Source organism: Lagenorhynchus albirostris, chromosome 4, assembly GCF_949774975.1.
Source record: "Lagenorhynchus albirostris chromosome 4, mLagAlb1.1, whole genome shotgun sequence".
In the NCBI taxonomy this organism is placed as follows: domain Eukaryota; kingdom Metazoa; phylum Chordata; class Mammalia; order Artiodactyla; family Delphinidae; genus Lagenorhynchus; species Lagenorhynchus albirostris.
Window position 1 is genome coordinate 12754181 of NC_083098.1, and position 22898 is coordinate 12777078.

At 36.0% G+C, this 22898-nt stretch overlaps 1 protein-coding gene across 2 annotated transcripts in view; it reads left to right on the forward strand.

The window, feature by feature from the left end:
• Positions 1-22898, forward strand: part of GRID2 (glutamate ionotropic receptor delta type subunit 2) — a 1331651-nt gene that overhangs the window by 995174 nt on the left and 313579 nt on the right. For both annotated transcript variants that reach the window (XM_060147100.1, XM_060147101.1), the window contains one exon: positions 1908-2009. In XM_060147100.1, coding sequence (XP_060003083.1) covers positions 1908-2009 — 102 coding nt within the window. The remainder of the gene's footprint in view (positions 1-1907; positions 2010-22898) is intronic.

Below are 22898 nucleotides of genomic sequence, written 5' to 3' on the forward strand. Positions count from 1 at the left end.
TTGTTGAAACAAACTAGTCAGCAGGTTTTGTTGGTATTCCAGTAGTAAATATTTTGACTAGTCAATACACCAAAATGCTATGTTCAGGCTGGCACTAACAGATGTCATTTGTCAATATTTAGGCAAACTGCCAGTAGGTTCACCAAACTTAAAAAACAACTCCAAGGGAGAAAAAACCCTGTGTTTACTTTGGCAGTTTAAACGTATTAGTCATGAATAAGATCATGTCCTAAAAGCTATTAATTTAACTTAGAATTAAGTAATATAATTGTAAAAGACGGATAGCACATTGGAAATTTAGCTTTTCACTTAGTTTTAGATCTCTTTTTTCACCAATATTATTTGGTCTAGGGAAATAAAACCTTGAAGAAGTAATTAGAAAAAGTGCACGTCAATAACTGTAATTGAGGATAGACTTCGGTTGACCTCAGAAGAGAACAAAAGCTCAAAAGAAATTTCATAAGGTTTTAAATTTGGCAAGAGGACTACAATATCTCTGATAACTAGACTTTCAACACATTTGGATTTGCTAATTGGATCTAAGTTCTAATTAGACTTTTATGTAACTAAAAATGACACATCACTGTATGAATTTAATGTGCTTTTGCAGTTGAAACCAACAATTAGCAGCCTTTTTCAAATTATTTTAATAAGAAAAATGCTGGCTTTTTGTTTACATTGTGACATCCACTTCTCTTAAGATATATTGTATACATTTTAGTTTTCTCAAATACCATTTGTGGAGCTCAAAGAGAAACTTGAGTTTTAATGGGAAGCACCCAAATTGTTTATTTGTGAGGGAGACTTGCCAGTATGTTAATGACTTCAGAAGCCACAACAAAACGCAATGCAAGGAAATAATAGTCTTTCGGAGGAAGCAGCACAAATAACCAGGTGCCCCTGTAAACCATTCAGTTAACCAAAACAGTCTTTGAATATGACTAAAAGTCTGTTACATTTTTAAAGCATGCAAGTATGGAATAAGTTCCCAAATGTCAAGGCTCATGGAGCTGGTATCAGGATTAATAGTATGATGTATCTTCCCAAGATGTGCATTGCAAAGTTCTCTTTGCAGCTTTGCTTCTTGGGCAGATATCTGCTAATCCAAGTCACAGCACCTCTCTTTCCTCCTTACTTTTGAATTGAGAGTCACCCATTTTTATCCCATTGTGATTTATAGGAAGTAATTTTAAGACTGGTAGTCCTCAGGTTTGGATATTACAAGACATAAGAACTACGTGAGAATGTAAAATTAAACCAGTAGTTTGGAGAGCAAAGAGCAGTTAATCGTTGCAAGACTTTAAGGAAACGGCTGCTGCCAAAGTCTTCCAGACAGATTGATAACACTGACAAAAAAGGCAAATTACATTGTTTTATGTACTGTGAATACTTGGAAACAACAAAGCCATATAGATGATTTTTTTTCCTCAAGTAAAAGCTGTAACCCCTCTAACCACATTAAAAATCTTACAGTTTTATGTTCCGTTAAAAGCAGTGTAAGATCTAATTAAAACCACTGAAACTGTAAAAAAAAATCTAACTTGTGTAGTAATTGGTATATTAGAACAGGCATTATGCTAGAATTATATGTGCTCTTATTTTTCCAATTAGTGTATTACTGGGACTGAGTTATTGGTGTATTTATAACTCCTCATTAAGTCACATGTCCTCAGTGAGTCCCCTAAAGCATGTTGGATACTGTCATATGCCATATGATGATATTTAAAAGCAGGAGATAGCATAGCATTTTTGCTTGCTTCATTTGCTATTAAACAGGAAAAGCTGCACAGGACACTTCCTGTTATCAGTGACTCCAAGATTTATCCCACAGTTCTCTGAAAGGCCTGTATATAGGTGATTGGACGGTTCTTCAGGCAGAAAAGTGACCAAGCTATTTCATCTTTCAGCTTGGGTGCTGGACTCCTGTCACAGGGCTGAATGGGTCCCTGACTGACAAGAAACTGGAGAATAACATGCGTGGAGTGGTCCTACGTGTGGTGACTGTTCTGGTAGGTCTGATCTGCCCCTTGCAGTTTTGGCTTCTAGATGTTCCTTTATCCTCCATTTCTTTATGTTTCATTAACTGATGTCATAATACTAAAGGAGCTGACATAATGCATTCTAAGGGATTTGTAATGGTCATGTTTTCCAACCTTCAATTTATGTGGATCAGAATCAGATTTTTACAGGCTTTTCCTTTAATTACAGTACTTTTGTCATCACTTTCTTAGACATTTTAGGCCAGATTTCCATCCTTCTACAGTTTCCTACACATGATAAAGTGAAGTTATCTCTCAGGCATTCTCTCACTGAAGCCCTATGGTCTATGTAAATGAAGATAACCGTGCCAAATAAGGGTAGATTTGATCAAACACAGTACATTCAGTAACACTAAAACATTAGCAGACTAAGAATATTTTTCTGGGAAGGACCTACTTCAAAGTAAAAATCATCCAGTTGTTTCGTAAATAATATTTATTATCAACCGTATTCAAGCTCAGTGCTGATTTCTGGGGACAGTGATGGTTAAAATGGACAGATAATGATTCTGTCTTAAAAGAGCGTATCATCTAGTGATTCTGTGGCTATTACATGGGATTATACATGTGAAACATTTATTACAAATTCATTTACTTGGTATAAAAAGCAATAAATGGTAACTGTTATCATTATTCTATACATTATTATTTTCTCACATGATACACAAATAAAATGTCAAAAGAAATAGTCTTCAACAGTAAAATACTCACATGGGTACTATCTAAATAGCCATAAAACATGAAGACATGTATTCTCCCTGCCTGTTTCAACGTGATTAACCTTGTGCTACTTTATAGTACGTTTCAAAACGGAATAATCCATAGTTATTAACTTCAATTTTTTTCAGAAAAGCCCACTTGTTTTTAAATTTGAAAAAGTCTTTCTTATAGGCTAAAAAAATTGCAGAATTAGTAAACAGGAGAAGTGGTCTTTTTTGGTATGTTGATGCTAATAGATGTTTATCAAGGTTTATAACAGCAATATCTGTCCTTTGTACATTGTTTAATACAATTTAAGCAGACTCAACATAATTTCATTGTCTAAAAGAAGGATCTGTGATATTCTCTATAAAAGGAAATTCAAACGAGTAATCTATCCTCCCTTTTTGCTGCCTATACTTTATTTTTAGTTATTGTTTTAATAAGATTTTTACTGTTTGGCAACTAATTATATTATGAGTACTTGACAACTTAATTGTGAATGTGCTTCTGTATGTATTCAAACGTGTAGATATGCATTGGCACTGATGTGCTAATATTAAAAAAAGACATTTAAAGTACATTAAACTGTAATAGTCTCTTCTCTAGTGATTAACATGGAAACTCAGGTGAAAACTGTAATAAAAGACAATATATGTGCTTTGCTTTTGTCTTTGACATTCATATTTCAAGGCAAGCTAATCGCATTTAGTCATTAAACAAATATTTATTTAGTACTTACTATATGATAGACTTGGTAATGGGTTATCCATCTTATATGCATATTCATACCTCAAGGTGTGCAAAGAATCTTACTGGAGAGAAGCACATATAACGAAACAGCTAAGACTTATTAATTACTGACTATGTGCCAGATACTCTACTAAGTCTTTTTCATCTGTTATCTTAATCAGTCCTCACAGTATTTACAATAAATAGATAGTATTCTGATCCTAAGAATGTGGTTGAAGAAACTGAGACATACAGAGGTTGAAATAAATGTGGAAGATTATACAGATAGGAAGTAACAGAGAGAACGATGATTCAAATCCAGGATCTGACTGCAGATCTCTTAACTTCTGCCGCCTTTTTTTTTTTTTTTTTTTTTTTTTTTTTTTGCGGTACGTGACCCTCTCACTCAACGGGCCTCTCTCCCGTTGCGGAGCACAGGCTCCGGACGCGCCTGCTTAGCGGCCATGACCCACGGGCCCAGCCGCTCCGCGGCATGTGGGATCTTCCCGGACCGGGGCACGAACCCGCGTCCCCTGCATCGGCAGGCGGACTCTCAACCACTGCGCCACCAGGGAAGCCCAACTTCTGCCTTCTTAACATTATAATCTCTCTCCTCCAACTGTGATAAGTGTGCAAATTGAGGTAGCTATAGGATTTTCTTGATAGTTGGAAATGCTTAACTCTGAATAAGATGAAAGTGAGTTTTACTGGGAAAGCTTCACAGAACCAATTATTTTAAATTCATTTCCAGGCTGAGCAGAACGATTGCTGTCTTGTGCTTGAAATGGTACTGCCTCACACAGTGTTAATACCTGCATGCCCCAGTCTCACCTTCACGATTCAGAATGGTCTGTTTCCTGCAAGCTTAGCCCAGCACATATCCTGAATATGACTAGTGAATGAAGATATGGAAACAGTCTCTTTCCCCCAAGTTTTCTGTGGTGCAACATGGATTTATCAGTTGGGTGCCCAGTTGAGTAAAAGGTTGTTACACTTTTCACACTCCCACAATATACAGCCATTGTACTTAATAATTTCTCAGGCTTCCTGACTCTTCCTGTAATTCTTATTTGAATGGAAACCAGCCATGACTTTCTTATTTATTTCTTACAAGCACCTTTCCAGGTCTAGCTCTTACTTATATGGCCTTGCAAGCTTCCTCCACCCAACACTGAGAATCACTCTTTCCTAAATCCACCCAGCAACTCTAAAATCACAATGTCAACTAAACCCTGAAACTCAGATTTGGTCTATATTGGACTTGATTTAGCAAGCTAAACACAACCCCCTTGTATTCCAAGTATTTACCTCCAGCCATTTCCAGAAGGGAGAGAGAGGAGGGAGGGCTCATGTGTAAAGCCCCTGAGGGAAGGTCTCTCAGCTTTTATTCCATTCTGTGATCTAGTCTCAGTTACACACACACACACACACACACACACACACACACACACACACACACACACACACACACACACACACACACACACACACACACACACCCTTTACTTCTTAGGAAAGTTATGCTATCAATGACACACGGGTTCATAAAATTGATTTTTCTTACCTAAGTTTTGAAACTCCTTTTCCTATCACTATTAAAGATATTTCATTGACTTGAAGGAAGTAATCTAATATTTATCTTAAACTAAATATTTCAGCACTATATTGTTTATGATGCCAGGGGCAAGTGAATGGTATTCAAATGGTTAATTGAAGAAAATTAAATAAAGGAATTATTAACAAATACTTTAAGTAAGGTTAAATAAGTCAACAAGGATGTTGAAGTGCCAGGGCCTAGATGCACAGCAAGCCTTGACAACCCTGAAGACTGATGTGACGTGGGAGAGAGCAGTATTAACAGATCTAGCCAGAGCCATGGGAGAAAAATCATAAAATAGTAGCTGTGACCTTTGTTACGGGAAGAGGATGGAGAAGGAGAATCAGTGTCAAAACGACATTCAGGCAGTGAGGAAATGGAGAGGAGGTTACCCCAATGTCACTTCTCCTATCTTTCCGTCTCTTGCCATTGTTTCCAATTGCAAATACAACCAGAAATCAGGGGGCAAGGGAACCCAAGTACTGAAGGCCATGAAGGTCAGCTTTCCAGGTCACAGAGCAGGGCAGTGAGGGACTGGAGGGGAAACGGGAAAAACCATCACCGGCATCTCTTATTTGATCAAACCTGTTAAGAACTTTACATGTGTTAACTTATTTAATTCTTATTAAAAACTCTACAAGAGATGCACTGATTACATTAAAGGATGAAAGTAAGGCTCAAAAGAATTAATTAAATCTCTGTGTCCATATAACTAACAAGAGCCAGAGTTGAGTTTCAAGCCCACAGATCCTGGTTCCGGTGGCTATGTCCTTAGCCCTCTGACATTCTGTCTTTGGGATCAGAACAAATTCATATTAGGTTTAAATTAAATATAACTATTGAGATTGCAAATGTTATTGGATTAGTAATTTAGGAACATTTTTTAAATGGCATCACATAAGGATGACTTTATATTCAACCATCACCAAAGCCATGTAAGTGTCTTAGAAATGGAGAAAAAGAAAGAAAGAATGTGAATAAAATTCCCTCTGCTAAACTCTGTTTCCATATTTGGTGTGCTGATCTCTACATCTTACCAAGTGGGCCAAGTGTCTTACTATGAGGCACTTATTAAGATCATTTTTTTCCTTTTCACTTTAAAAGTTGTACAAATATGGATAGCCATAAATGACCAATTATGGCATTCAATTTTTTCATGGTAATTCACAAAAGTTATTGGAAACATCACTGAGTTACAAATATCATCATCATAATAATGAATACTTAGGAAAATAAAATGGAAAGAAGTTGGCAACAAATGAAAAGAAAGATTTGAGAAGCTATCCTGTAAGAAAAAGTACAAGATATCTGAAAAACATAAACTGGCATTTAGAAAGAGATCACTGATAAATAACTCTTATTTTCTTGATTTGGTTTTGCCTAAAACAGACACATCGCATCTCTGATGAAAGATGAACTCACTCCTAAATTGATTTGAGAAGTATTTATTGAGTATCTTTTTCTAGGTGCTTGGGGTACATACAAAACAGAGAAGGATACTGACTTTGGGGAGTTTCATTCTAGCAGGACATATACAGCGCTAAGAATATTTCTGAAAAAATGCAATGCCATTGTTCTACATTGAATATAGTGTACAATGCAGTATTCCTTTGCCTAAAACTACCATAAACATAATTGTATAACTTTATATACATATATGATTGGAAATTTATGGTAGAGCTGTGGTGGTGCTTTTTCTGTATTTTATAAATTCAAAACCACACAGTTTTTCATATTTTAATATCTTTGAATCAGGATGCATCTTTCAATTGATGTCTTCTTGCAGTTAAAATTGGCAGCATTTTTTGTCTTTATTAGTTGTAGGTAAAACAATTTTGCATCTTGCAATTGAAAACATTTTAGATTAAATAATATGTGGATGGTATCTTTACAAAGTTTATTAAGTTAATGGATATTCCTGGAAACTTCATTTAACAAAACTGAGCATGAAGCCATCTTAAAGAGACAGACTATTTTAAAGAATACCTCCTGAAGAAAAGAAATAACACTAGGAAATGAAACCAATTTAAAAATATAGGAGAGTAATAGCAATGAAAAAAATAACTATCTAAACTAAAAATGTCACTAGACTCATAGAAAACATGCCAAGGCACATTTTTCACAGACCTAGAAAAAAAAATTTCACAATTTGTATGGAAACACAAAAGACCCCAAATAGCCAAAGCAATCTTGAGAAAGAAAAACAGAGCTGGAGGAATCAGGCTCCTGGACTTCAGACTATACTACAGAGCTACAGTAATCACGACAGTATGGTACTGGAAAAAAAGAAATATAAATCAATGGAACAGGATAGAAAGCCCAGAGATAAACCCACGCACACATGGTCGCCTTATCTTTCATAAAGGAGGGAAGAATATACAGTGGAGAAATAACAGCCTCTTCAATAAGTGGTGCTGGGAAAACTGGACAGCTACATGTAAAACAATGAAATTAGAACACTTCCTAACACCACACACAAAAATAAACTCTAAATGGATTACAGACCTAAATATAAGGCCAGACACCATAAAACTCTTAGAGGAAAACAGGCAGAAAACTCTATGACATAAATCACAGCAAGATCCTTTTTGACCCACCTCCTAGAGAAATGGAAATAAAAACAAAAATAAATAAATGGGACCTAGTGAAACTTAAAAGCTTTTGCACAGCAAAGGAAACCGTAAACAAGAGGATAAGACAACCTTCAGAATGCGGCAGAATATTTGCAAATGAAGCAATTGACAAAGGATTAATCTCCAAAATATACAAGCACCTCATGCAGCTTAATATCAAAAAGCAAACAACCCAATCCAAAAATGGTCAGAAGACCTAAGTAGACATTTCTCCAAAGAAGATATACAGATTGCCAACAAACACATGAAAGGATGCTTAACATCACTAATCATTAGAGAAATGCAAATCAAAATTACAATGAGGCATCACCTCACATCGGTCAGAATGGACATCATCAAAAAGTCTACCAAAAAAAAAAAAGTCTACAAACAATAAATGCTGGAGACGGTGTAGAGAAAAGGGAACCCTCTTGCACTGTTGGTGGGAATGTAAATTGATACAGCCACTATGGAGAACAGTATGGAGGTTCCTTAAAAAACTAAAAAATAGAACTACCATACAACCCAGCAATCCCACTACTGGGCATATACCCTAAGAAAACCATAATTCATAAAGAGTCATGTACCAAAATGTTCATTGCAGCTCTATTTACAATAGACAGGACATGGAAGTAACCTAAGTGTCCATAATCGGATGAATGGATAAAGAAGATGTGACATATATATCTCAGCCATAAAAAGAAACGAAATTGAGTTATTTGTAGTGAGGTGGATGGACCTAGAGTCAGTCATACAGAGTGAAGTAAGTCAGAAAGAGAAAAACAAATACCATATGCTAACACATATACTTGGAATCTAAAAAAAAATGGTTCTGAAGAACCTAGAGGCGGGACATGAATAAAGACACAGACGTAGAGAATGGACTTAAGGACACGGGGAGGGCGAAGGGTAAGCTGGGACGAAGTGAGAGAGTGGCATGGACATATATATACTACCAAATGTAAAATAGATAGCTAGTGGGAAGCAGCCGCATAGCACAGGGAGATCAACTCGGTGCTTTGTGACCACCTAGAGGTGTGGGATAGGGAGGGTAGGAGGCAGATGCAAGAGGGAGAGGATATGGGAATATATGTATATGTATAGCTGATTCGCTTTGTTATACAGCAGAAACTAACACACCATTGTAAAGCAATTATGCTCCAATAAAGATGTTAAAAAAAAAAAAAAGAAAATACACCAAGGCAGCTTATATTAAAACTATACCACATAAAGCAAAGTCCACACTCTGTGTTGAGAAAGGTAAATTTCCCCAAGCAAATCACCATAAGAAGGGTGTAGCAGATAGGTGCCTACTGAGCCATCATTTTAAGAACATTTTCTTTTTCCTAAAATATTTTCTTATTATTAGTCTCACTTCTTGGAATTATTTTAGCAGGCCTTATTTCCCTGTGAAAATGGAGATGTTATCTGAGATCAGGGAAAGGTAAAACAGTATTGTATAGTACACCCTAACTATCAGCTTTGACTCAATAACTATTGTTGAACATGTGTTGTCAGCTAAGCACTGTGCTAATCCCAGAGAGGCAAAATTTAAAAAGATACTGTCCCTGCTTTCAAGGAGTTCCACATGAACTATTTTATCAACATTATTAAGTTCTCTATCAGAAAATAGGACCTGCTTGTGAAGGACTCAGAATTAAATACACTTGTGGGGGGCCTGGGAAAGAATGATAAAATAGAGACAGACAGATAGAAAGAGAAACGTATGTCACAGTCTTTTATGATCTAATCTCAACCACGACATCCAGGACCAGCTTCGTGGGTTTACAGGACAATTTAATTTCTCATTTCACTGTGTCCTTTCATTCAGAACTATTTGTAACTCTCTGTTTTTATTTTATAATTATTTCATTAATGTTAGACTCCCCCCTCTAAGCTGCATACCAATAAAACACAAGTTGGTTTTCACATGCAATATCAGGTATATAGAAGCAGGTCAGTAAATATATGTTGAATGAACAAATTAAAATATTCTGATAGCCTCTGTGTGTGTGTGAGAGAGAGAGAGAGAAAGAGAGAGAAATGGAGGGAAGGAAGGAGGGAAAAAAGGGGAAAGAAAAGAAATAAAGAACTTTGTATGTAATTACACAAATAAGAACAGGAAGGACACAAGACTATGCCTGAATAAATAGTCTTAGGAGTCCTTATGCTTTAATTTCCATCTACTAAGTCTAAATTTCCAAAAGAGATGGCAAAGGATTATGCTATTATTAAATCCTTTGACGTAGTTGTTACTAGGGAATGACTTACATGCTTTTAAGGTAAAGAAGTAGAAAGCTTTAATTTAAAACATCAAGAATCATTCATTCATATTATTAAATAGCAAGTTCACATTTGGTGAGAAGTTACAGATCATAGAATCATTTAATATTCTCTTCGTCTTAGGGGCACTCATTGCTTGGCTTTTGTTCCACAATATTTTGTTTACATGTGGACTGATACTTCCTAATTTATGTTCCCATGAATTATGTCAGTGTAAGATGGAGCAGTGTACTTAGTTTCTTCTGGATGTACCATTTAGCAAAAGAGTAAATAATATGCAATTGATTTCCTTATTGGAAGTACTTCAACCTATTTCCTTGCTTTTTCTCCACCTAGTCTTCTCTCTGCAACACAGTCATACTAAAAGCCATTTGTCATATACTGCAAAGAGTACTAGGTTTATAGTCAGAAGACATCAGTTCAAGTTCCACCTTTTCTAATTAATAGGTCATTGAACGTATGGGAGCCAGGGAGCTATTCTGAACCTCAATTTTTCTGTCTGTAAAAGAGGAATAATAAAACTGGCCCCACAGGGTTATTATGAGTGTAAACAGCTTAAACTATGTGGAAGCAGTTAGTAAAGTGCAGAGTGTTTCTAAATATAAGATGTTATTATGTCTGAGTAGAACAATGATGTGTAAATTAACTAAAGAAAAGAATAAAATGAGCATGAGTGATCATGAAGGCATAATTAATCATTGTCATCAATCTTCAGATTTTTGTGGGAAATTATTTAAAGGACCCTAAGGCAGACAAGCAAAACATAAACTACAGAATCATGATTTTTAGTCCACTCACTGTTAACTTTAATTTGAAAATCTGCTAATGAGAACAACAGCAACTCTCCTCCTAGTGAAGATGGTGCTTCCTAGAGAAAAAATAACACAAAAAACTGATACAAAAGAACATTCAAATAATAAAGTGTACAAATTTCTAAAAGTCTGGTATGTCAATTACATTGTCTCATAGGAATCATGTTTGGTTTCAGGCTAGCTTTAAATAGACTCTATATGTTAATATATAACTAGGAAATATACTAAGAACAGCCTTGAAATGTCATTTTGCTTAGTTTTTTGCTAAGGACATTGTCCACGTTTTTGCTACTTGGAGACCTTCAGCATTTTGAACCCCTACAGAGCTTTAAGCTTTCCTGAGTCTCAGCCTTTGAGTCTCCTGAACCTAGAGGCAAATTTAGGGGCTGGGAGAGTGAGCTTGATAAGAGGCTCTCCTGGCAGGCACTCACATCAAGGATATGGGAAGGGAGTTGGTGGCCATCTCTTATAGCTCCCACAGCAGTGTCTGAAGAGGGCTCCTTTCAAGTGTTAATAAACACTAAAGTTTGGTTCAAAGCTCCAGGCAAAAATTACAGATCTGGCAGAGGACATTTCCCATGGATACTGTCTTAAATAAACTAAGCTAAAATTCTCAATAAAATCCATTAAGTGCCATGTAATAACTACCACATTGGAAGTACACGATATAACACTGTGATAAAGAACACTGTCCCTGGAGGAGTTCCACTTCTGAGGTGGCAGAGTGAGAAGTTCCATGGACCCACTCCCTAGCAAAATAAGCAACAGGGCAAAAACTAACTAACTAAATAAGTAAGTAAATAAATATAAACCATTTAAAGTCTCTGGAAATTCCCTAAGGGCATACTGAAAATGAAGTAACACTTAATCAAGAAAATCTACTAAAACTCAATAAAAACAACAGGAGTCCATAGTGTCTCAGCCTCATCTTGCTCCTTCCGCTTCCACCTCACTTTCTGCCTTACTCAGCTTGATGGAAGCTCCAGTCCAAGTAGGTCTGGCCAAGAAGACAGGGCTTATTCTCCCTTAAAAGTTTCCAGTTAAGGGTTATCTCAGCTGGAGGCTGCTAGGATTTTTCTTGCCATCCAAATGAAATTTGAAAAGGCTAAATTCCTGGTGAGTGTGACCAAGGGTTTGCACATACATTGATGAACCTTGAAAATATGCTAATTAAAAGAAGCTAGTCACAATAGATCACATATTATATGACTCCATTTATATGAAATGTCAGGGATAGGCAAGTGTATAGGGACAGAAAGTAGATTAGTGGCTGTCTAAGGCTGGGAGAGATTAGGGGTTTGAGAAATGATGGCTAATGGGAACTGGATTTCTTTAGGGGGTAATAATGTTCTAAAACTGATTACAGTGATAATAGCACATGTCTGTGAATGTACTAAAGCCACTGAATCGTACACTTTCAATGGGTGAATTATATGGTATGTGAATTATATCTCAATGAAGGTATTTAAAAAAAACAAGTCTGGAACGAGATTATATTTCAATCTCCAGGTCTCCTATCTGTGAATTTAGGCCAAGTATTTAAACTCTTTATGATTCTGTTTCTTCATCTTCAAAATGGAGATAACAACATTATCTATGTCATAGAGCTGCTATGAAAATTAAAGGAACTAATAAATGCAAAGAAGAAAGGACTTCTAACAGAGCCTAGCACATAGGAAGTGCTGTACGTAGGTGTTAGTTCTTATTATGCACAGGGTGTTAAAGGAGAACATAAAAGAAGCATCTATCGAATGTGTAGGGCAGTGGGAAAGGCTTAAAGGGTGACACAAATTAGTTTTGAAACATAGGCAGGGATTATCAAGGCCTAGATAAAAGGGAAGGAATATCCAACAGTGTAAAGAGTATACACAAAAGTATGCAGACATCAAGAATTTAAAGTATCCTGTAAGTAAACTGGAGTATCACCTGAAGCAAACGAAATTGAAATGCAGCCTGTGTTTTAGGTATTCTTTTTAAAGAGCTCCTTCAGAGACAATTTAAATAGAAATTTTCTGGTTAGCATTACATAATTTAGATAACATGCATCAAGTTAAAAACACCATCGTTGAGACCCTGATCTAGACTGAAGATTAGGTAAAATGTTTCTCATCTTTATTATTGAAACAGTATAATCTGTACACATAGCTCTGTATGGTATACATATTTTGTTGTCTGTTCTGCTGCTGGTACCCACCTTGTGTGAGAGAGAAGGGGAAAATGTGATTTTTATAAACAGACACTTGAGGAAGACTAGCCTATGCAAACAATGTAATTCATAGCAACACTGGCATATGTGTTCACTTCAATGCTGAGTGAATAAAATCATCATGAGAATTGATGCATGACAGTGGCTTGACAATTTCTTATTCTTTCTCATCACACCAATTCTTAAGATGATAGCTGTCATGCAGACATGTGAATATCGCTGTTGGACCGAGCTAACCGTGCATGACCCAACTTTTTTTCCTTTTGCAAGATGAAACCTGAATTCTCAGACTAAACAGTGAATAAATGTTTCAGAGATGTGTTATATAATTTACTTCTGAAAAATAGAGTTACAACTTGTCTCTAGAAGTTTAGAAAGATATTGACATAGTCATTTGCAAATTCAAAGATGTAGAAACAGTAGGTCTATGTTGACTTCCATAACCTCTTCAATATTCTAGCCAATATCATATAGCATTGCATTGGAAAGAAATCCCAATGTTAAGGTGACCTTGAAGTTTTAAGTTACTTTTTGCTAATGCAGTAGTTTTGGCATAGTTAACAAAACCAGTTCTATATATAATTCCTCAGAAATAAATATAAGTATAAATATGAAAACTAGAGAAATGCTTCTGATACAGATTTTACTTTTTAGAGTTACAAAGGAATATATTAATGAATTAAGAGCCATTAAATCTTACAGATAATGTTACCAGCCACCATTTAGGGCACACTTATTATTCTTGGTGTTTTAATCTTCATGGAGCCCTCAAGATTATTATTTGTGTTTTGTTGATATGGCTGAGACTTAGAGCTAGTTAAATAACTTCAAGTTACAGTTGTGGCAAAAATAAGCATTGAATCCTTGTTTGTCTTGCTTGACATGATGGTGACAAGAACAGGACTAAATTCCTATTGCCAACAACTAGAAAATTGAGCAAAGTATGGAAAATAACTTTCAGACATTGGTCAATATGTAAATAAGGATTTTGATTCCTAAAGGTTGGAAACAACGAAATGATTCCAACAATCACCCCAGATCTTTGGCTGATGGCAATTTCCAGATTGGAGGCCCACGCATATAGATCCAAAACAGACTGTCAGCTTTACTGAGTTGAGAAGTTAGAGATCAAAGTTTGTGAAAGCTGAGGAGGTTGGTATTTGGAGGAGAATACTTGCAGGAAGGGGGTCAGAATGACATAGGGGTCATTTTGAGTCTTGGCTGAGTAATAGATCATACATACATCCAGAGAAACTGTACAATGCTGGGGGAAGAAGGACAAAAAGCATATCAGTTCCCTTTTTTTTTTTTTTTTTTACCAACTAAAGATATAAACCTTTATTTCACAACTTTGTCATAATTTATTTCTAATGAGACATGTACTGGGGACATAGGTTTAAAATAACAGAGACTTTTGAGAAAGGTTTCGTTTTGGGGGGATCTTATTATACCAAGACTTTAAAAGGGTATATGAAAAGCATGTATTCACCTTTGAATTATGTAGTAATTAACATTTAGGTGAGCAAACACATAAAGTAGCATACTCCCACACATCTTGCTCTATCAGTGTTTCTTATGTTGCTTTGACCTCTTAAAAGGTTCGGCTTTTCATTAGGAAGATGCATATTCATTTGCCGCTTCTGAACTCCAGTAGCATGTTGATTTTGTTGATGTTTACAGCTGACATAAATTAGCATTGGGTAAACAGATGCAAAAAAAAGTCACAGAAAGTTGTCCTTGCTTATATCTTTAGAAATTGTCCCAATCAGACGGGAATACCAATGTTTTTAATTCAAATGTAACAGTTAGATTTCATTTTACAAAGGAAATAAATTTTGAGAAAACCTTGTATGCTTTCTCAGTGCCTCTCAAAGAGCTAAGGAGTCAGATGGCAGCCTTACCAGTGAGGAAATCAGGCCTCAAGTGGCATTTGGATTCTTTCAAAGGCACAGTAACAAGTTTGACCAATAGGGGATCATTCATCAAGTCACTATCCATTGCATTAAATGGGACTCTAGTGTGGTCTGAAATGAGAAAAGATGCCTCTAAAAAGCACCCCGCGTGGGAATAGCTTACTCATCTGTCAGCTTCCAGAGCACAAACAGCTATTAAAAGTCAGCTCCCTCTGGGGAGGTAGGAAGCAGTCAAGGAGAGAACCACCACACTGATGGAGGCCCCGGAAATGGAAAAGTTGGTCAAGGAAAGGAAGGCAAATGCATACTCTTTCAGAATACACCCCTTGGGTTTTTTAATGATCAGTCGAAATACAAAGAGGTTTGGATTTTAAGGTATCTTTTCACAGCATCTCCACGTAAACTGTGTATTAATTATTTTAACCTGGAAACAAAAAGGCCATAATGCTGAAAAGTGGATTTGTGATTCTTGCATGTTTTAAAACTTTGAGCAAAGAATTTCAGGTTCTCTATGTGATGGAAGTTAGCATGAGAAAATAAACTTTACATTTTTTAGGGTTTTTTTTTTTTGGTAGGTTTGAAGGTGGGTTTTTTTTTTTTTTCCTTTTCTTCTTTTTATTTCCAACCATTGCTAGCGGCATGAAACGGGAAAATGAAATGTTTGCACTAATTTTTTTCCCATTGATTCTTACGTAGAATAATGTACTCTGCAGTTCAATTAAAAATAACAAGCTGCTGTGTTGCTCTGAGCCAAATGTAATCTCCAAGACCATGGTCAATAAAACACTCAAGAAAATGAAGTATTGAGGCTGAATGGTCTGAAGTCTACTGGGGAATAAAGAAGCAACTGATTAGCATTTGAAAGCAAGGTCTTTTAATTTTTTAAAATTCAAAGGGAATAAGAAAGTGATCACTTATCAAGAACAAAGAGTTTGACAAATATCTCACCTTTTTTTTTTTTTTATGAGTCCTTTCAAAATTTTAAGAATGACCTTTGAGGGCTTTCCTGGTGGCGCAGTGGTTGAGAGTCCGCCTGCCGATGCAGGGGACACGGGTTCGTGCCCCAGTCCGGGAATATCCCACATACCGCAAAGCGGGTGGGCCCGTGAGCCATGGCTGCTGAGCCTGCGCGTCCGGAGCCTGTGCTCCGCAATGGGAGAGGCCACAACAGTGAGAGGCCCGTACTGCAAAAAAAGAATGACCTTTGGTCATCAACCCCAAGAACTAAGATGCTTTTCTGTACACGTAATGTTACGTTTGGGAATACTCCTAGAGTACCTGCTGAAGAATGTAAGGATAAATGGACCAATGCTCAATGCTTTTTCAATCTAAGTGACGTTTGCTCCATCCAGTGAAGGATGTCATGAGAGTAAGTGTTACGGCTGGTTTTATGCTAAACATTCCAATCTATTATGCAGTAAAATACAGTGATGGGAAAAAGTTTCATACATCTTTACATTTTTCAGTAAACCTCCCTCTAATTCCTTAATATGTGTCCCCATAATTAATTCAGTACTGTAGTCCATATCTAAAATCCTGATAAGAGCTAGCACAGAAGTTATTTTTAAATGCCTTTTATTAATTTGAATAACTTCTAGTAATCTTCTTTTATACACTTACTAATTTTTGAAACACAGAATATGGTCTTTGCAGCTTTAAGCTCAGACTTCTCTACCTTCTGTAAATCCCCACAGATTTGTTTCTTGCTTTTAAATATCAGCACCTTTCCGCTTTCTACGCTTCTGTTTCTGCCCTCTATGCAGGAGATCTTGTAAGTTTCCCACTGTGCTTCGTAATAAAATCAAAAGAAAAAAGCATATCCTTCAGAAAGCATTCAGCTCACTGGAAATAGAAAACCTGTCACCTTATTCTTAAAACCTCAGATCAGGCGGGTCAGTGGCAGAAATAGTGAGTGCAGTTTTGACAAAGGGTATGGAGTGGGGTTAGCAAAATTATTATGTACCTTGTTATCTCCAGATGTGTTTTGAAGGAAAAGACTGTCTTCCTTCAGGAAACCCGCTTGGTACTGTTGGGAGGAAAACTTTTCCTCTGCCCTTTTAGGTTCATACGTTTAGGGGCCTGTGAATTAACTGACAACACCTGTGAATTAACTGACAACAGGAAGAAAGTCAAGGTTTATTTACACATGCACATGGAAGTCACTTAGTAATTTAGTCATGAGTAACTTGCTGAATATCCAGACAAAGGTAAAGGTTTATATACCAGCTTAACAAGAGGGGCGGAGGTGGAGTTCAGGGCTTCAGAGGGAAAGTAGGAAGGGTCTGTTGTTGTTGGATTTTTTTGTGCACGCTAATGGGAACAAGTAGACTGTCTCCTTCCAGGAATTTGCAGGAAACTCCCTCCCTGTGAATAGGTTTAATGGCAGCTGCATCTTCAGGAGGCTCTGCTTTATTCAGATAAGGGAAGTTCAGATAAGATTTTGTGTTTTCACTTTAACATAATCTTTATGCCAAAACTGTAATCCCATCAATATGCTGACTAAAGTTGAAGTGTGACTTGGAAGAAGAAGAAAGTATAAATAGTTCTACTTTAGAATAGAAAAGGAGATATAGAGTGGACAAAGAGACAGAAGAGATTGATTTTGATACTACCATGTGTAGCCCCAAGTTCTTTCTCTTTTATATACCATGTAGTTTCTGAACCTCCTACCCAACCTCAAACACACATACATACCCAAATGCTGATGCAGGCAGTCTAAATTAACTTCTAAGAATACAGGCTTTATCTTATCGAATTATAGTTTTCTCTGGATATATGCCCAGGAGTGGGATTGCAGGGTCGTATGGTAGTTCTGTTTTTAGTTTTTTAAGGAACCTCCATACTGTTCTCCATAGTGGTTGTACCCAATTTACATTCCCGCCAACAGTGCAAGAGGGTTCCCTTTTCTCCACACCCTCTCCAGCATTTATTGTTTGTAGGCTTTTTGATGATGGCCTTTCTGGCCAGAGTGAAGTGGTACCTCATTGTAGTATTGATTTTCATTTCTCTAATAATTAGCAATGTTGAGCACCCCCAAAGTTCATTGCAGCACTATTCACAATAGCCAAGACATGGAGGCAACCTAGATGTCCATGGACAGATGAATGGATAAAGAAGATGTGGTATATATATACAATGGAGTATCACTCAGCCAATAAAAAGAATGAAATAATGCCATTTGCATCAGCATTGACGGACCTAGAAATTATCATACCAAGTGACGTAAGCCAGAGAGAGACAAATATGTGATATAGCTTATATGTGGAATATTTTAAAAAAAAAAAAAAAGGTACAAATGAACTTATTTACAAAACAGAAAGAGATGCACAGACATAGAAAACAAACTTATGGCTACTAAAGGGGAAAGGGGGAGATGGACAAATTAGGAGTTTGGAATTAACATATACACACTGCTGTATATAAAATAGGTAACCAACAATAGGTATCACTGTGTAGCACAGGGAACTAACTATACTCAATATTTTGTAATAACCTATAATGGAAAAGAATCTAAAAAAGAATCACATTTTTATATATATAACTGAATCACTTTGCTGTACACCTGAAACTAACACAACATTGTAAATCAACTATACTTCAATAATAAAAAAGAAAAAGAATACAGACTTTAGGATCAAACACTGGATTCAAATTTCAATCTTTCTTACTAATAAGCTCAGTTATCTATTCTATCCCCAAATCTCAGGTCTCTCATTTGTGACACAATGAGAACATTTGTGAAACAGTAGCAAAACCAGAGTATTCCAAGAATTAAATGAGGTGATTAATGTAAAGTGATAAGGATGATGACAGGCAAAATGTAAATAGTAGTAGTTGTTGTTGCTATTTTTTATTTGCTTCCTCCCTTAGCCTGAAAACATGCTTTGGATGAAAAACATTCTTTGACCCTGAATCCTCTTTATTCTACTAATTCTTTCTAATGCAAATGTCTCAGACTTCAGTTCTATCTTCACTTCGTCATTTATTTTTATCCTCACACCACTAGCTTCTATTGGTTTCTATTTTGACTTCTCCAAAGAAATTGCTTTCCAGAAGGTCTTCATGATCTCCTACCTGACAAATGAAATGGATGTTTCCAGGCCTTCTCTGTCTGGACCTCTCACCTGCATTGAAATCTACAGCAGCTTGTTCCTTCTTGAAACTGTCCTTTCTTGCATCCTCCAACCATGTCTTCCCCTCATTTACTTCTGACCTCTATTCTTTCTGCCTCCTTCATTGGAGTCTCTTTTTCCAGAATTTCATCCCTAACTCTTTCTATACTTTACCTCTGAATGATTTCATTTACTTTCTTGAAAATTATAAACAAATTTTTATTTCCAACCCTGACCTCTCCCTCATGCTTCAGACTCATTTATTCAACACGTGTTGATACAAGTGTTACATAGTCGATGACAAAAACTTAGAAAACATGGAAAATGAAAATTAACAAAATCATCCATATTTCTCCTTCAAAAACTTACTAATATTTCAGTGTCTGTCACTTACTAGCTAAAAAAAACCTAGTTAATTTATCCATAAAAACAGAGATAATTATGATTCTAAACTCAGGATAGCTAGGCATAAATATACAAAAAGCATCTGAAAGTGCCCACCACACAGTAAGTCCTATATGGATGTTTGCTGCTATTATTATTACTTTTTTTTCAAATTTTAAAAGTGCACACTCTTATGGACTGAATATTTGTGTCCCACCAAAATTTATATGTTAAAGCCTAATTTCCAATGCAATGGTATTTGAAGGTGGAGCCTTGGAGTTACAGTAAGTAGGTAATGAGAGTAGAGCCCTAATGAATCAGATTAGTGCCCTTACAATATACACTAATATGTATAAAATGGGTAACTAAGGAGAACCTGCTGTATAAAAAAATAAATAAAAAAGAAGAGACATGAGAAAGATGATATCTTTGCTCACTGCCATGTGAGACAAAGGAAGCAAGCTCTCATCAGACACGGGATCTGTCAGCACATTGATCTTGGACTTCCTAGCCTTCATAGCTGTGAGAAATAAATGTTTGTTCTTGAAGCCACCCAGTCTATGGTAACTTGTTATAGCAGCCTGAATTGACTAAGGCACCCATACTCATAAATAGTTTTGTATAATTTCTTCCCATTCAGCAAAATACATATGAATATATTTTTAATTTATTTTTACAGTAGGTCCTTGTTGGTTATCTGTTTTTAAATATAGCAGTGTGTACATGTCAATCCCAAACTCCCAATCTATCCCTCCCCCCTCATCCTTCCCCCCTGGTAACCATAAATTCATTCTCTAATTCTGTGCATCTGTTTCTGTTTTGTAAATAAGTTCATTTGTATCATTTTTTTTACATTCCGCATATAAGTGATATCATATGATATTTGTGTCTCTCTGTCTGACTTACTTCACGTAGTAAGATAAAATATATAAAATACATGTGAATATTTTTAATGTAAATAAATATTTTAATGTAAATAAATATCCTTTGTTATACAGCAGATGTGATCAATAGTTTTTTTCAGCTACTTAATGAATTATGTTTACAGTTGCCTCAAACTTCCATTAATTTATTCAGGGTTGTATATAATTCCCAGAATGCCAACTGAAACTCAACATTTCCATGTCTCATTTCCTGAAATAATGTTGGAATGCAAATGAAAGTAATGTTTTTACAGTGATGTTTTGAATCTCTCTGTAAGACAAACAAAAACAAACCAATCCCAAACTTTAAAATGTTCCTCTTAGTTTGTTAAAAAACCCTCCTGTGGCCCAATTCTGAGCAGATAACTATTTAACAGGGCATTAAGACACTGAAGTTGACAGCTGAATGTGCTGTTTAATAGTCTATCATAGAGATTTTTTAGAAAGCAATCCCTAGTTGTCAGGCATTTAGTTTGTTTTCAAGTTCTCACTAGAGAATTTGCAATGAACATTCTTTTAGATACATACCTGTGCTTATTTATGATTACCTCCTTAGTTGTAAAATTACCAAAATAAATAACACAAAAATTTGAAAGTCTTTCCTTTCCGACTGTGAATTTGTGTGCTTAAAAGGTTGTCCCATATTTAACTCACATAAGTGGTATATAAGGAAGTTTGCTTCCTCATATGTTTGCTGATAAACATTAACATTCTTTTTCATCCTTGCCAATCCAATGAGCTATAAATAACTCATCTTTTTAAAATTTGTATTTCCCAAAGGTATATTCAGAGAACAAAAATAAATAATTCACTCTTAATGTTTGGTATTGAACTTTGTCCTTTTAAAATTTAAGCATTAAAGATTATGATTTTAATGATTGTTATTTCTTCTGATAAATATTATTTCTCTTTTAACTGACTATGTGAGTCACAAATGTGCAGGAAAAAAAGAAAGTACATGTTTTCCTTCTGTTAAATTTGAATGTGTATTAATTTTGTATTCTGTACGGTAGGTTTTTTCAAAATATTGTCTTTGATTCTGTATTGAATATTCGCCCTGAGGACTTCGGTCCACTGATTGAAAGTTTTAATCCCTCTGATATAATTATGATGCATACACCAAATAGAACATTCAGGGAGAATCTCAGAAGTCCATACTCTTCTCAAGACTGAGGCCTCCACTGAGGATTTCCAGAAGTATAGCATAGCATTCCATCACTTCTCACTAAGTACTGATAACCCCACATCTATATATCAGTGAAATCCCATCAGTTCTACCTTCAAAATATACCCAGAATCCAATTACTTCTCATCATATCCATTTCACTGCCTAGCTCCCTGGTTTATTGCAAAGGATTCCTAATTGCTCTCCTAGCTTCTGTCCTTGCCCCTCTAGTCTCTTGTCAATAGCAACTATCAACCGTCTCGAAAACTGTTAGAACATAGCAGATCACAACCCCCTCTGCTCACAGCCCATCAGGCTGCCCATCTCAGTTGAAGTAAGAGCAGAAGTCATCACAGGGGCTTAAAGGTACTGTTTAAGCTCCACCAGACACACACCCATTACCTCTCAGACATTTCCTATCTGACCCTAGCTCCCACAGTTCCCGCCACACTACTTTCCCTTCTGTCTCTCAATCATGTCAGCGAGATTCCTGCCTGACACATCTGCACTTAACTCTCTCTTCAGTCTGAAGTGTTCTTTCTGCAGAGGCTCTTCCTAACTGAAGGTACAACCCTTTCTCATTATGCTCTTTGTTCTCATTTGTTTAATTTCCCCCCCACAAGTCTTATCATCATATGACATAACATATATATTACTTATTTTGTTTCTTGTCCATCACTCCCATTAGAACGTAGGTCTAGCAGGACAGAGATGTTTGTTTATTGTTTGCTTTGTTCACTGTTGTATTCATAGCATGTGCCTGGCATTAACACTTGAATGACTGAATAAATATCTGAATTTCTGCTATTTTCCTGTAATAATATTATTTTGGATGGATATACCACTAGCCCTAAACATCCCAAGTTTAATTTTAAATGGCTTTTCATTGAATTCTGATATTTAATTAGCTTCAGTTTACATTTATTAAATGTTTTTATATGCTGACATAGACTGTCATATCATAAAGCTCTGCTGACATTTATTAACATTACTGTTCTTGACAACATTTTTACAGGAATATGACTGTATCAACCAGAGAGTTTGTAAACATTATCATCATTTTGAAGTCAAATTTTACCAAGTTCTTCAGTTAAATATTTTATAGACTTCTGACATTTGGTAGAGCTAGTCACTCCTCGCAGCTGTAATGTGCTGTAGCTCAAAACATATCCATGATAGTTTTCCTTGACATAACTGCATCTACAAAGTACTCTGTACTGGTAAACTTCTGACAATATTTATGGAATAGAGTTGACTCTTGCATGTGGCTGTGCCCTTGTAAGATTCACTTGGGTGTTAAATTTAGCAAAATAATGAAGACTTGGACCAAATACACAGAAAATATTATCCAGCACTCATATTCAGAAAGCAAACCAAAAGCCTAGTAGTTCTAAGTTTGTATGCGGTAACCCTGTGGTCTA